General features: G+C 40.6%; 1 protein-coding gene across 1 annotated transcript in view; it reads right to left on the reverse strand.

Moving 5' to 3' along the window:
* TMEM131 (transmembrane protein 131) overlaps nt 1–15,605 on the reverse strand; it is a 151,225-nt gene that overhangs the window by 19,405 nt on the left and 116,215 nt on the right. The window contains 8 exon segments of the mRNA XM_018562803.1: nt 242–831; nt 1,130–1,288; nt 1,774–1,959; nt 2,658–2,844; nt 3,513–3,655; nt 10,746–10,897; nt 14,238–14,304; nt 14,737–14,846. Of these exon segments, the coding sequence (XP_018418305.1) occupies nt 242–831; nt 1,130–1,288; nt 1,774–1,959; nt 2,658–2,844; nt 3,513–3,655; nt 10,746–10,897; nt 14,238–14,304; nt 14,737–14,846 (1,594 nt within the window).

Genomic DNA, 15,605 nt, shown 5'->3' on the forward strand with positions numbered 1-15,605 from the left:
TTTGTTTGACTGTGAACAGAGAAATAATCAAATTGGGAACTTTCATCCTTATTTTTAGTAAGTTGCATAGAATTAAATGTCAGGTTTTCAAACATAGGAGACTAAAACTGCTCAGGGCAGCCTAGGTTTCATTTCAGGCTAAGATATACCCTGGCTTACTTCAATAGCATGCAGCCATATTTATCAATTGCGGGCAAAATATTCAAAATGCAAACACAATACCATAAACAAAGTCCCTTACCTTTTGCATTTTTTGTTGCTGGAGAGGGGGGTTGCTCTGTAAACACATCTGAGGAAGCAGGTTCAGCATTGTCAAAGTCTTTATCCATTACTTCCATCAGATTGATTATATCGGAGTCATCTGAACTGTGCCTAGCATTATTGCTGCCAGTTCTAAAGTATTCTGGGTGAGACGAGTTACAGGTCCCTGATCGGGACAATTCTGCTGGCTGCTCTGTCTGTATGTGAGGCACTGCTGGTGTTTGTGTTGGCTGCTCCTGTAGGGCAGGTCCTTGTGGATGAACAAGGCTCTGATTTAATTTTGTTCCTCGTGAACGTTTGGGTAAAGATAAACTATGAGGAACAGTACTAGAGTCTGTGGCAAGGGAGGCAGTCCTGCTAAGAGGCAATGTAGCAGGAACTTGTCCAGGCATTCTGTTTGCTACGTTGGAGCTGTTCTTTGTCCTCGATGTCTCCACATCATGAGCACTTCTGTGCAGGATTGTTGCATTGCTCTGTTTGTGATTACCCGTGGTAGGTCTTGTAGTGGCATTTCCACTATACAACCCCCTGTTAGAAGTAGGATTTGAATCCGGTCCTATTGAGTTAAAGCTATAAAAAAAACAAAAACAAAAAAGTCATACATGTGTTTAACAAAATAAAATCTACCATCTGCAAATCTAATGGTATTAATAGAGAAATGTTACTACATTAATCTATGGTAAGTAAGGTGCACATGAGCATGTCGCAACTGCTGTGCACATTTTTGAAAAATTTGCATAGATAGTTATAGGAGATTTGGAAAGGTATGTATAAAAGTATTTTTCATATAGAAAAGAGATATTGCAGACTTTCATCAGGTAGAACATTTTGCCTAAGGAAACAGTAGAATAACTTAAAAATAACTCACTTGTTTTCTGATGAAATGCCAACTATCCTCCTGAGGTCAAAGGGCCGGCCCAAATGAAAAGGAGGATTCGAAGCTTCGAAAGAGAGCCGCCTTCTGAACGGTTCCCATATCCCTTGAGCTTCTAAATAAGCGGTTCCTATTACCAGTAGAAAGAGCAAGCTGGGGAAGACACAAGAACAGGGAAAAAATAAGCAGGCTGCAAACATAGAAATTATAGTATTAAGACATAAAGGCATAGCTGAGCTCAATGTATAAAAATGATTTCCTACAACAATATAGGGCATACTTATCATGCTGTAAATGTGACATTCATCAAACATTCATTGTGGGTGAATCTATGCAAAAATGCTCTGGGTAGATACACCTGCAGTGAATGCTTGCTGAAGGTCACATTTTTATAATAATGTTTTATAAATATGTCCCTATGTCTATGCTGCATAAAGTTTTGTCTAGCATAAAATCTAAGCACAAGAAAGAACTTTGTATGAAACATTTAACATACAGAACATACTAACACAAAACTACAGTAAGCACTGAACAAGTGCATAGCTTAAGCTATAAGCATCTCTTAAATATAATGTAATGCATATAGCAAAGTTGTATTAAGCAATAAATGGGGAGTTCAAACAGGGGGATACAAGTACCTCATTATTCCTGAGATGACAACATAAAGAGCCAATTCCCAGTTAGGTCGTGGAAGTGCTTCTGCACAGATGGCTAGCATATGATATGGAAGGGATGCATTTAATATAAATACAAATTCAGATCCTCCTGTAGTTACGATCTTTAGTTCACGAATGACTCTTGAGGAGGTGAAATCTGGTGTAAACCTGCATAAGAAGATAACATGGAAGTTGTACATTCATTTTTTTTTAAAATGAGACCTGTGTGTCTATTAGGACAGCAGCTAACAATTGATTTCATAATCGATTTGCCCGATTATTTTGTCAACGAATCAAGTGGCTGAATAAAAATAAAATGCCTCTCTCTAACCGATAATGAGAATAGTTGCCAACTATTCTCACAATTGATTGAATCGATTAGTTGTTGCAGCCCTAGTGCCTAAAGCAGCCCCAAGTTCATCAGAACTGCCACTTATTGAGTTTTACAAGTCAATGAGTTTGCTGAACTGTTCTCTCTCCTACAGTACATTATGCCCAGAGATACTTTCATGAGCCAAATAATGGAAGCACAACTTCTAAAACTTTCAAATCACCTAAGAGCTGGTAAGCTTTGTTGGCAAACTCTGCCCATTTAAGTTCCATCTTTTACAAATGATAGCTATGCTCATCCAGAAAAATGAATAAAACCCTCAGGGTAGGTACGGTATAATGTTACTTCACAATGATAAACTACCTTCATGAACCCAAAAATGGCAATCATGTACATTCTCAAATTATAATGGTGGCTGGTTTGACTGTTCATCTTTGGGCATGTGCTGGCATCTCCAACAGCCTTATGGTGTCTATTAGCACAGTTGCAAGCACTGCGAACTGAATTAAAACAAAATTAAAAACATCCAACTTACAATATGACAATTTCCTTAGAGGCATTGGGGCCCAGTGCAAACTCTTGACAATTTAAAATCTTAAATCCATATCCTTCGCATGCATATCCACTTATTTCCATGCTTTTGACTGTGACCTGAAGCTGCCCTGTGTTTTCAACCTTGAATGTTCTTCTGAGAGTGAAATTGGGTTCCCTAGGCTTTATTTCTGGAGGGGAAAAAAAGGTGAGAAGTCAATACCCAATAAAATAAAAATTCATCTGTTAAAAAAATAAATAACCAGGTAAAAAAAAAAAAAATCACTGCAGGTTCATGTTCTGAAAACAATACACAAAATCAAAACAGTTTGGTTCATCTGTTAAATATCAATGTCGGTTTTTGGTAGAGACTGGAAATTTCCATCACCAAACAGATCTTATTGCTTCTCTGGGACTCTGATGGACAGGATGTCTGCTTTTGTGTTCCCAGGACAGAACTCCAGCAGTGAAAACTATAAGGAGTTTGCACTCTGCCTATGGAGTTCATTTTTATTATGGATACTGACACAGGGAAAGCCTAGGCTATGTTCCAAACTCCAAGATGGGAATGAATAAAGCCAGTATCTGCCAGCAGAGATCCCAAGTCACTGAAAGACTCAACCCACCTCTGGTGGAAAATGTGTGTTGGTGGAGCTACCTTTATATGTTTCTGAGCTGGAAGTATTGTCACTCATAGCCCAGAATATACTGAAAGCATAACAAGCATTATGAAGTTCTTAATAGGTCACTAGCTCAACTCTGAATGTTGGTAACTCCACACAGAAAATGTGTTTCTATAACTTGTATCTGGTAAGGGACGTGAATTTCAAAAACATTTATGACCAATAGTCAAGCTTACTGTCTGAGCAGTCTTTCAGAATGGCTTCTGTAATTTTAAACCTCAAGGGGCTCCCAGGACCTGGGGCTTTTCCACCAATCTTAATATTTTCATTGGCTCCTTGTCCTTTCACAGTGATTACATCAATCACTGTCAGGTTATTTCTATAAAGGAAAGCAATACAAAATTAGAATCTGGTTCAACAGATCAAACTCATTAATAGAGAAGGGATGGTAAAAGCAGACAGAAAAGCTTAGGTATGAAATCTAATAGGTACCGTTTTGCAATTTATTTTACAACTGTTTTGATAGTTATGCATGCTGAGGCATCGTTTCACACTGGATTACTGTACAGATGTAGAGGAAATACACAAAAACACAAATATGGGCTAATCAAATATTATCGGTGGGCCATATGCATTCCTACTTGAATCTTGCGTACTCCTTTCTGATTTAAGTAATTTCAGCATGAAACATTTCCTTCACTTTGCTTCTGTGCGGCCTCACCAACTGGGCCCCTCCCATAGCTCTGCTTTCTGCACAGGCTAAGTACAGCACAGTGATGATGTTCCTGCTATTTTAAGTTAGCATCTGGGTTTGCAAAGGCATTTGGCGCACACAAAGTTAACACACTTTGAGTCTATTTACATATACACTATATTGCCAAAAGTATTGGGACGCTGGCCTTTACACGCACATGAACTTTAATGGCCTCCCAGTCTTAGTCCGTAGGGTTAGGGTTCAATATTGAGTTGACCCACCCATTCCAGCTAGAACAGCTTCAACTCTTCTGGGAAGGCTGTCCACGGGAATATTTGGCTATTCTTCCAGAAGCGCGTTTGTGAGGTCAGGTACTGATGTTGGACGAGAAGGCCTGGCTCGCAGTCTCCGCTCTAATTCATCCCAAAGGTGTTCTATCGGGTTGAGGTCAGGACTCTGTGCAGGAGGGTCAAGTTCCTCCACCCCAAACTCGCTCATCCATGTCTTTATGGACCTTGCTTTGTGCACTGGTGCACAGTCATGTTGGAACAGGAAGGGGCCATCCCCAAACTGTTCCCACAAATTTGGTAGCATGAAATTGTCCAAAATGTCTTGGTATGCTGATGCCTTAAGAGTTTCCTTCACTGGAACTAAGAGGTCAAGCCCAACCCCTGAAAAGCAACCCCACACCATAATCCCCCCTCCACCAAACTTTACACTTAGCACAATGCAGTCAGGCAAATACCGTTCTCCTGGCAACCTCCAAACCCAGACACATCTTATCAGATTGCCAGACAGAGAAGCGTGATTCGTCACTCCAGAGAACACATCTTCACTTCTCTAGAGTCCAGTGGCGGCGTGCTTTACACCACTGCATCCGACGCTTTGCATTGCACTGGGTGATGGAAGGCTTGGATGCAGCTGCTCGGGAAATGGAAACCCATTCCATGAAGCTCTCTATGCACTGTTGTTGTGCGAACCTGAAGGCCACACGAAGTTTGGAGGTCTGTAGCTTTTGACTCTGCAGACAGTTGGCGACTTCTGCGCACTGTGCCTGCGCTGACCCTGCTCTGTCATTTTACATGACCTACCACTTTGTGGCTGAGTTGCTGTTGTTCCCAGTTGCTTCCACTTTGTAATACCAATAACAGTTGACAGTGGAATATTTAGTAGCAACGGTTGGAACACCTGAATCCAATGATTTGGAGGGGTGTCCCAATACTTTGGGCAATATAGTGTATATCTAAAAGAACATTTTTTTGTGCCGAGAGTTCAGTGTTAATTCACACAAAGAACATTATTCCTAACTATAATCTCACTATACATAACCTCTTCCAAACAGACTTTGCAATTTATTACAGCAGAACATATAAGGCACATCTATAAATATGTAGTACTTAATGCATTCGATTTGCAGCAGTATGGGCAGGATTTAGAGGACAAGGAAGAAGTTAATTAACACACAGATAGAGAAGGCAATGCAGTATAAGCAATACTATTGGGATTATTTAAAAAGATAATTAAAGCCAAAGCACAGAGTGCAAAAAACAACGGGATTTCTTATTAGTGTAGTTAGAGGACTGTTAAATGAATTGTAATTGGTGGCAATGGCTAGCTGCACTATGCAGTTTGCTCTGCCTTACTCAATGAGACTGAACATCAGTGACAGGTAGACATGTTAAATCATTGCTGTTTTTGAGTTATGTAATGAAAAACTGTGCTCATTTCTGCTGAAAGCATTGCATAAACTTACCGCATTAGAAGCAAAGAGGATACCGTTTTGTTGGTCACTGGAGTGAATCGAACTTGAACACTTTTTTTCTCCCCAGGCTTTAAAATAAGGTTAAGAACTGACTGGCGGGACAGTCCCTCCACAAAAGCTTGGCTGTTCTGCACAGGCTGCACCTGCAAAATAACAAAAGCCTGTCATGTTACAAGTACCACCTAAAGCTTTTTCTTTCATTCTGCTGTTAAACTGCACACTTCCATGAAGGTGCACTTTTACCTATATATCTGCTTACACTACATGTAGGCAGTATGACATTTGCAAACAATATGACTGCCCTAAAAAGCAACTGACAACCATAGGATCATGCCTGGTTTAGGGCGACTGACAACTATTATCAGTTACATTGTTCTTAGTTAGCTCTAAGTACTACAGAACCATGCCTTGCTATGGACAATGAGAAAGGTGGATTATGTTGTCCTTTCTGGTTTCAGAAGGGTTAGTAGGTGTATACATCCTAGGACTGGCAGAATCACAGGTAAACAAGGGGGTGCACATTGGCAGCCACCACATCTAAGGACCGGTAAGATAATATATGACATTTTTTGGGTTTAAATATACTTTAAGTATTTAAAAAATAATCCTTTAAAATTGGTATCTGTGAATAGATTTTGCTGAGTTTTATTCACAATGAGATAAACATGAGTAGCATTGAAACTACTGTAAACAAAAATGTAAAGCACAAAACAACTTTTTTTTTCCGTATTATGCTTTTATTGAAACAACCGAAGAAATAGAAACAGGATACAAATACAGACAATAGAGTACAAGGCATATAATACAAAATGACTGCCTGTCGTAGTCACGGCAAACAAAAGACTACTGTAAGTAGTATTGATTAACAAGAGAATGAATCAACCTGGCATTGCACATGAGCAAACAATACAACGAGCCTTTATGAAAGCGTGGAAAACAAGAGATGATGGGGCAGAAAAGAAAAAGGAAGGAAAGAGAAAGAAAAAAAAAAGGGGGAAAGGGAGAGAAAATAAAATAAATTGAGATAGGAACAGAAAAAGGAAAGAGAAATGGGGATGTGCAAACTGGTCCCAAAGCTACAGTCAATAAATCACATAGAATAGATTCACTCAATCAACAAGCAAACCACATAGACCTTTCGTAGTACAAAAGTGGAGTCAAGTACTATACACCTCAAAAAACTGTGTATGATGATCATGTAAGGTGGCAGACAATTCCTCCAGCTTACATATAGACTGCATTTCATCAATCCAGTCTGTAAAAGTGGGATTGGTTTGCGATCTCCAAAATCTCTGTATAACTGCCCTGGCAGCCAGGATGAAAAACCGTAGTAACCCTTTTTTTTGCCTATTTAAAAGAACCCGGCAACATTAAGAGAAGAGAAAGCACAGGGGAAACAATCCACAATAATACCAGTTACTGCATGGTAAGTATCAAAGATGGAAGTCCAGAAATGTTTAATGCCAGGACATATCCACCAAATGTGGAGCACTAAGCCTCGTTTGTAGAGAGCGCCAAGATCAGACGTTGAAGCGTAGATAGCATGTAAACGGGTGGGACAGTAATATCGTTTGGAAAGAATTTTAAAATTACGTTCCTGAATGATGCTAATAAAAAGTTTGTGCATAATTACAAAAGACTTAGCAATTTCGGACTCAGAGAAAGAGCAGGAGAGTTCAGTAGCCCAGTCTCTAATGTACTGGGGACCGTCTCATTCAAAGAATTACATCAGAAGACCATAGAGAGTAGGCACCGGACGTAATGGGGCGCTAGATCCCACGCATAGGCGTTTAAAACCTGCCAGGCCTCCCTGTCAAGAGAATAGTGCCGCCACATTAAAGAACAGATATCTCACAGCTGGAAATATCTCACAGCTGGAAATATTCCAACCATTGTCCCGGGGTCTGGTCGGAGTCATCCAATAGAGTTGACCCGTCAGTGCCGAACTATTCCAACCATCGTCCCGGGGTCCGGTTGGAGTCATCCAATAGAGTTGACCTGTCAGTGCCGAACTAAGTGGAGAAAGAGGACCTGCCCCATTTCAAGAAGCTGGCGATTAAGAGCTGGAGGAAACTCTGGGTTTCCCATAATAGGAGTGAGGGGACCGGAATGGGAAGAGAGAGGACATTTTTTTTAATGAGTAGGTCCCAGTAGAATTGATCAGAGACAAAAAGGCAGGGATCTACGAGGAGGGCGAAGAGAAGAATCCAACCATGGCAGATAAGTCGAAGGTAAGGGTGAAATGAGAGAATCTAAATGCACCCACAGTTTCTCAGAGGAATGAAACATGGAGTCAAGTAGTCTAGTCAGCAAAAACACCTTGTAATGTAACTCAATCTGCAGTAGACCAACTTCCCCTTATTGCTCATGTCTGATAAGGACAGTATAGCGAGTTCTCGCCGTAGAATTAAACCAGATAAGTCTCAATAGGTATGAATGTAAAGAGCCAAAGGAGGAAGAGGGCAAGTCTATCGGAAACATTTGAAAGAAATAAAAGTAGTTTCTGTAGGATATCCATCTTAAATAAAGCCAACTGTCCAAACCAAGTATGGTTAAGACGAGACCAATATAAAGCACAAAAAAACATTTTTAATATTATGAAATGGCCCCAAAAATTCTGACATTACAATCCACCTGCATATAATACAAAACATTCACAGAATCGTACAATATATTAGATTTTTGTAATCCATGCACAACTGAATTGAGTGGATTGTTAAATGACCGTAAAAAATGATGCCATCTTAAGTGACAGTCTAACTTTTAGGTTTTTACACACAAAAAGAGAACATTGTCCTTTAAATAAAAGTAAAACTGAGTAGTAGCTCTATTTTTTTATTGTTTTAATCAGAAATGACACTTCTGTGGTCCTCTGATTTAGTTTAACTTTGTTACCAGGGCCGGGGTTCTTCTGAATTCATGGCTAAGCTCTACCAAATGTAATCCCACTTGTCCAAGAAGAGGATGCATCTGTGGGCAGTAAACTGACAGTAGGCACTGTGTAACCATGAAATTAGAGGAAGTCAGGTCCCAGCAACATAAAGAAAATGAATCAGAGAGGGGCATAAATTAAGCTTTTAGATAAATAAAAAGGCGTCAGCAGGCATTTTGTGGTATGTGCTCTTACAGTAAGAAACATGAGGCCAAGAGCTGCAGTAAAGACTGTGGTATATGTCAGAGCTATACAAATGTATAATAATAATAGTGTGACTGGCTCAGTGTGGGGGCGGTGCGGGGGGGGGGACAGCATGAAACATTTCCTTCACTTTGCTTCTGTGCGGCCTCACCAACTGGGCCCCTCCCATAGCTCTGCTTTCTGCACAGGCTAAGTACAGCACAGTGATGATGTTCCTGCTATTTTAAGTTAGCATCTGGGTTTGCAAAGGCATTTGGCGCACACAAAGTTAACACACTTTGAGTCTATTTACATATACACTATATTGCCAAAAGTATTGGGACGCTGGCCTTTACACGCACATGAACTTTAATGGCCTCCCAGTCTTAGTCCGTAGGGTTAGGGTTCAATATTGAGTTGACCCACCCATTCCAGCTAGAACAGCTTCAACTCTTCTGGGAAGGCTGTCCACGGGAATATTTGGCTATTCTTCCAGAAGCGCGTTTGTGAGGTCAGGTACTGATGTTGGACGAGAAGGCCTGGCTCGCAGTCTCCGCTCTAATTCATCCCAAAGGTGTTCTATCGGGTTGAGGTCAGGACTCTGTGCAGGAGGGTCAAGTTCCTCCACCCCAAACTCGCTCATCCATGTCTTTATGGACCTTGCTTTGTGCACTGGTGCACAGTCATGTTGGAACAGGAAGGGGCCATCCCCAAACTGTTCCCACAAATTTGGTAGCATGAAATTGTCCAAAATGTCTTGGTATGCTGATGCCTTAAGAGTTTCCTTCACTGGAACTAAGAGGTCAAGCCCAACCCCTGAAAAGCAACCCCACACCATAATCCCCCCTCCACCAAACTTTACACTTAGCACAATGCAGTCAGGCAAATACCGTTCTCCTGGCAACCTCCAAACCCAGACACATCTTATCAGATTGCCAGACAGAGAAGCGTGATTCGTCACTCCAGAGAACACATCTTCACTTCTCTAGAGTCCAGTGGCGGCGTGCTTTACACCACTGCATCCGACGCTTTGCATTGCACTGGGTGATGGAAGGCTTGGATGCAGCTGCTCGGGAAATGGAAACCCATTCCATGAAGCTCTCTATGCACTGTTGTTGTGCGAACCTGAAGGCCACACGAAGTTTGGAGGTCTGTAGCTTTTGACTCTGCAGACAGTTGGCGACTTCTGCGCACTGTGCCTGCGCTGACCCTGCTCTGTCATTTTACATGACCTACCACTTTGTGGCTGAGTTGCTGTTGTTCCCAGTTGCTTCCACTTTGTAATACCAATAACAGTTGACAGTGGAATATTTAGTAGCAACGGTTGGAACACCTGAATCCAATGATTTGGAGGGGTGTCCCAATACTTTGGGCAATATAGTGTATATCTAAAAGAACATTTTTTTGTGCCGAGAGTTCAGTGTTAATTCACACAAAGAACATTATTCCTAACTATAATCTCACTATACATAACCTCTTCCAAACAGACTTTGCAATTTATTACAGCAGAACATATAAGGCACATCTATAAATATGTAGTACTTAATGCATTCGATTTGCAGCAGTATGGGCAGGATTTAGAGGACAAGGAAGAAGTTAATTAACACACAGATAGAGAAGGCAATGCAGTATAAGCAATACTATTGGGATTATTTAAAAAGATAATTAAAGCCAAAGCACAGAGTGCAAAAAACAACGGGATTTCTTATTAGTGTAGTTAGAGGACTGTTAAATGAATTGTAATTGGTGGCAATGGCTAGCTGCACTATGCAGTTTGCTCTGCCTTACTCAATGAGACTGAACATCAGTGACAGGTAGACATGTTAAATCATTGCTGTTTTTGAGTTATGTAATGAAAAACTGTGCTCATTTCTGCTGAAAGCATTGCATAAACTTACCGCATTAGAAGCAAAGAGGATACCGTTTTGTTGGTCACTGGAGTGAATCGAACTTGAACACTTTTTTTCTCCCCAGGCTTTAAAATAAGGTTAAGAACTGACTGGCGGGACAGTCCCTCCACAAAAGCTTGGCTGTTCTGCACAGGCTGCACCTGCAAAATAACAAAAGCCTGTCATGTTACAAGTACCACCTAAAGCTTTTTCTTTCATTCTGCTGTTAAACTGCACACTTCCATGAAGGTGCACTTTTACCTATATATCTGCTTACACTACATGTAGGCAGTATGACATTTGCAAACAATATGACTGCCCTAAAAAGCAACTGACAACCATAGGATCATGCCTGGTTTAGGGCGACTGACAACTATTATCAGTTACATTGTTCTTAGTTAGCTCTAAGTACTACAGAACCATGCCTTGCTATGGACAATGAGAAAGGTGGATTATGTTGTCCTTTCTGGTTTCAGAAGGGTTAGTAGGTGTATACATCCTAGGACTGGCAGAATCACAGGTAAACAAGGGGGTGCACATTGGCAGCCACCACATCTAAGGACCGGTAAGATAATATATGACATTTTTTGGGTTTAAATATACTTTAAGTATTTAAAAAATAATCCTTTAAAATTGGTATCTGTGAATAGATTTTGCTGAGTTTTATTCACAATGAGATAAACATGAGTAGCATTGAAACTACTGTAAACAAAAATGTAAAGCACAAAACAACTTTTTTTTTCCGTATTATGCTTTTATTGAAACAACCGAAGAAATAGAAACAGGATACAAATACAGACAATAGAGTACAAGGCATATAATACAAAATGACTGCCTGTCGTAGTCACGGCAAACAAAAGACTACTGTAAGTAGTATTGATTAACAAGAGAATGAATCAACCTGGCATTGCACATGAGCAAACAATACAACGAGCCTTTATGAAAGCGTGGAAAACAAGAGATGATGGGGCAGAAAAGAAAAAGGAAGGAAAGAGAAAGAAAAAAAAAAGGGGGAAAGGGAGAGAAAATAAAATAAATTGAGATAGGAACAGAAAAAGGAAAGAGAAATGGGGATGTGCAAACTGGTCCCAAAGCTACAGTCAATAAATCACATAGAATAGATTCACTCAATCAACAAGCAAACCACATAGACCTTTCGTAGTACAAAAGTGGAGTCAAGTACTATACACCTCAAAAAACTGTGTATGATGATCATGTAAGGTGGCAGACAATTCCTCCAGCTTACATATAGACTGCATTTCATCAATCCAGTCTGTAAAAGTGGGATTGGTTTGCGATCTCCAAAATCTCTGTATAACTGCCCTGGCAGCCAGGATGAAAAACCGTAGTAACCCTTTTTTTTGCCTATTTAAAAGAACCCGGCAACATTAAGAGAAGAGAAAGCACAGGGGAAACAATCCACAATAATACCAGTTACTGCATGGTAAGTATCAAAGATGGAAGTCCAGAAATGTTTAATGCCAGGACATATCCACCAAATGTGGAGCACTAAGCCTCGTTTGTAGAGAGCGCCAAGATCAGACGTTGAAGCGTAGATAGCATGTAAACGGGTGGGACAGTAATATCGTTTGGAAAGAATTTTAAAATTACGTTCCTGAATGATGCTAATAAAAAGTTTGTGCATAATTACAAAAGACTTAGCAATTTCGGACTCAGAGAAAGAGCAGGAGAGTTCAGTAGCCCAGTCTCTAATGTACTGGGGACCGTCTCATTCAAAGAATTACATCAGAAGACCATAGAGAGTAGGCACCGGACGTAATGGGGCGCTAGATCCCACGCATAGGCGTTTAAAACCTGCCAGGCCTCCCTGTCAAGAGAATAGTGCCGCCACATTAAAGAACAGATATCTCACAGCTGGAAATATCTCACAGCTGGAAATATTCCAACCATTGTCCCGGGGTCTGGTCGGAGTCATCCAATAGAGTTGACCCGTCAGTGCCGAACTATTCCAACCATCGTCCCGGGGTCCGGTTGGAGTCATCCAATAGAGTTGACCTGTCAGTGCCGAACTAAGTGGAGAAAGAGGACCTGCCCCATTTCAAGAAGCTGGCGATTAAGAGCTGGAGGAAACTCTGGGTTTCCCATAATAGGAGTGAGGGGACCGGAATGGGAAGAGAGAGGACATTTTTTTTAATGAGTAGGTCCCAGTAGAAGTGATCAGAGACAAAAAGGCAGGGATCTACGAGGAGGGCGAAGAGAAGAATCCAACCATGGCAGATAAGTCGAAGGTAAGGGTGAAATGAGAGAATCTAAATGCACCCACAGTTTCTCAGAGGAATGAAACATGGAGTCAAGTAGTCTAGTCAGCAAAAACACCTTGTAATGTAACTCAATCTGCAGTAGACCAACTTCCCCTTATTGCTCATGTCTGATAAGGACAGTATAGCGAGTTCTCGCCGTAGAATTAAACCAGATAAGTCTCAATAGGTATGAATGTAAAGAGCCAAAGGAGGAAGAGGGCAAGTCTATCGGAAACATTTGAAAGAAATAAAAGTAGTTTCTGTAGGATATCCATCTTAAATAAAGCCAACTGTCCAAACCAAGTATGGTTAAGACGAGACCAATATAAAGCACAAAAAAACATTTTTAATATTATGAAATGGCCCCAAAAATTCTGACATTACAATCCACCTGCATATAATACAAAACATTCACAGAATCGTACAATATATTAGATTTTTGTAATCCATGCACAACTGAATTGAGTGGATTGTTAAATGACCGTAAAAAATGATGCCATCTTAAGTGACAGTCTAACTTTTAGGTTTTTACACACAAAAAGAGAACATTGTCCTTTAAATAAAAGTAAAACTGAGTAGTAGCTCTATTTTTTTATTGTTTTAATCAGAAATGACACTTCTGTGGTCCTCTGATTTAGTTTAACTTTGTTACCAGGGCCGGGGTTCTTCTGAATTCATGGCTAAGCTCTACCAAATGTAATCCCACTTGTCCAAGAAGAGGATGCATCTGTGGGCAGTAAACTGACAGTAGGCACTGTGTAACCATGAAATTAGAGGAAGTCAGGTCCCAGCAACATAAAGAAAATGAATCAGAGAGGGGCATAAATTAAGCTTTTAGATAAATAAAAAGGCGTCAGCAGGCATTTTGTGGTATGTGCTCTTACAGTAAGAAACATGAGGCCAAGAGCTGCAGTAAAGACTGTGGTATATGTCAGAGCTATACAAATGTATAATAATAATAGTGTGACTGGCTCAGTGTGGGGGCGGTGCGGGGGGGGGGGCACCAGTCTAAAGCCGTGTAAGGGGCCCCAAAATTTCTGATGGCTGCCCTGCTTATTACCACGCTAGGCTCTTCTTAAGAATTGCATAAGAAAACCAACAATGTACATGCATTCCTTTAACCCTAGTGCAGCAATTCTGGTTACATAATTCAAAGGTGTGGATATACATATACAGAATATTTTCTACATTACCCGGAATAAATTCATACTCCTCAGAGCATTGAATACTGAATACTTACATTATTTCGGAACACTTTGAATTCAAGCGTCTTCAGGTCTATATTTACGGACTTGCTAATATTAAACCTGAAAAATATGATTGAGGAAGTAGCTACAGATTCAATTTACATAAAGTTTTTCCATCACTCAGCAACAGTCCCCTTCACACTTTCACCCACTTGCAGGATTACCTACACATGAGAATATCATTCTTACATAAACAGGTCTACGTACTGTAGAAAAAAAACACGAAACGAAAAATGTGTAAAGCCAGTGAAAGTTAGATGTGGATCGCACACAGTCTATGTGCGTATTATATAAAAAGCTATGTGTTTGGTTTCATAGGGCATATGTACTTTAATGTGAATAGATGTGAAATAAGCATTTGTTCACACAAACATTGAATCATGCAGAGAATGTAAAAAAAAAATTGTGCCTACTTCAGGGAAATAAAGACATGCGAGTACCTATTTCAATTCACCTCACTTTCTATTTTAGCCAAACGAAGAATAGACTCACCTTTCTATTAATCTGTCTAGCATCAAAGAACTGTTGGAATAGAGAGCCAGAGGAAGAATTTGGACATACACAGGGACATCTGCAGGGTTTTCTAGCGCAACTTCTTCTTCCTGTTACAAAACCATATTTATTGGTTAACTATCCAGTGACTTACTGCACTGTATATCAGAAATAATTCTCTAATTGCTGTGCAACAATGCCAGGGACTGGACCACTCATCTACCTCCTTTTTAAAAGGAACCTATGCCCAGACGATACACACTAAAGTATTAACATTCTCAACAAGCAGTAAATGCCCTCATTCACCTTTGTAGTTACAGGGCACTGTGGAGAAATTCTTCATGGCTGGTGCAGACTTGGGCGTTCCCGGGACCGCACGATCGTGTGCGATTGCACACAGCGTTTGCCATGCGGCCCTAATGATTTCAATGGGGATATTTCCGCGCGGCAACCGCTGAGAAAAAAAAGGTACACCTTTTCTCACAACACGCACCGCTCGGTCTTTTCAGGCGCGATTGTGCGCAATCGCATGGGCGGAATCGGCTGGCGCTACTGGGGTGCCATTAGAGAAAAATGGCACCACCAGCGCGATCAGCGGTGGTATGCGATTCCATGACAACGTGCCCAACTGCGCTGTTTCGTGCACAATTGCCTTGTGGTCACGATCGCCCAGGTGTGAACCTGGCTTCAAAGTTCACAGCAGTGCAAGAACTGAAATATTTTACTATTACTTTCTATTGCAGCAGACACTCTGCCACACCACTAATGTAAACACACAGTAACAGGCCTTTTTATAATTGTTTTCATACATGATTTACTCAGGATTCACACATTCCCCTAAGGAATACATTAGAAAGTGTCTGAATCCT

The sequence above is a fragment of the Nanorana parkeri genome, unplaced genomic scaffold (genome assembly GCF_000935625.1).
Source record: "Nanorana parkeri isolate BGI_ZX_2015 unplaced genomic scaffold, ASM93562v1 scaffold21, whole genome shotgun sequence".
NCBI lineage: Eukaryota > Metazoa > Chordata > Amphibia > Anura > Dicroglossidae > Nanorana > Nanorana parkeri.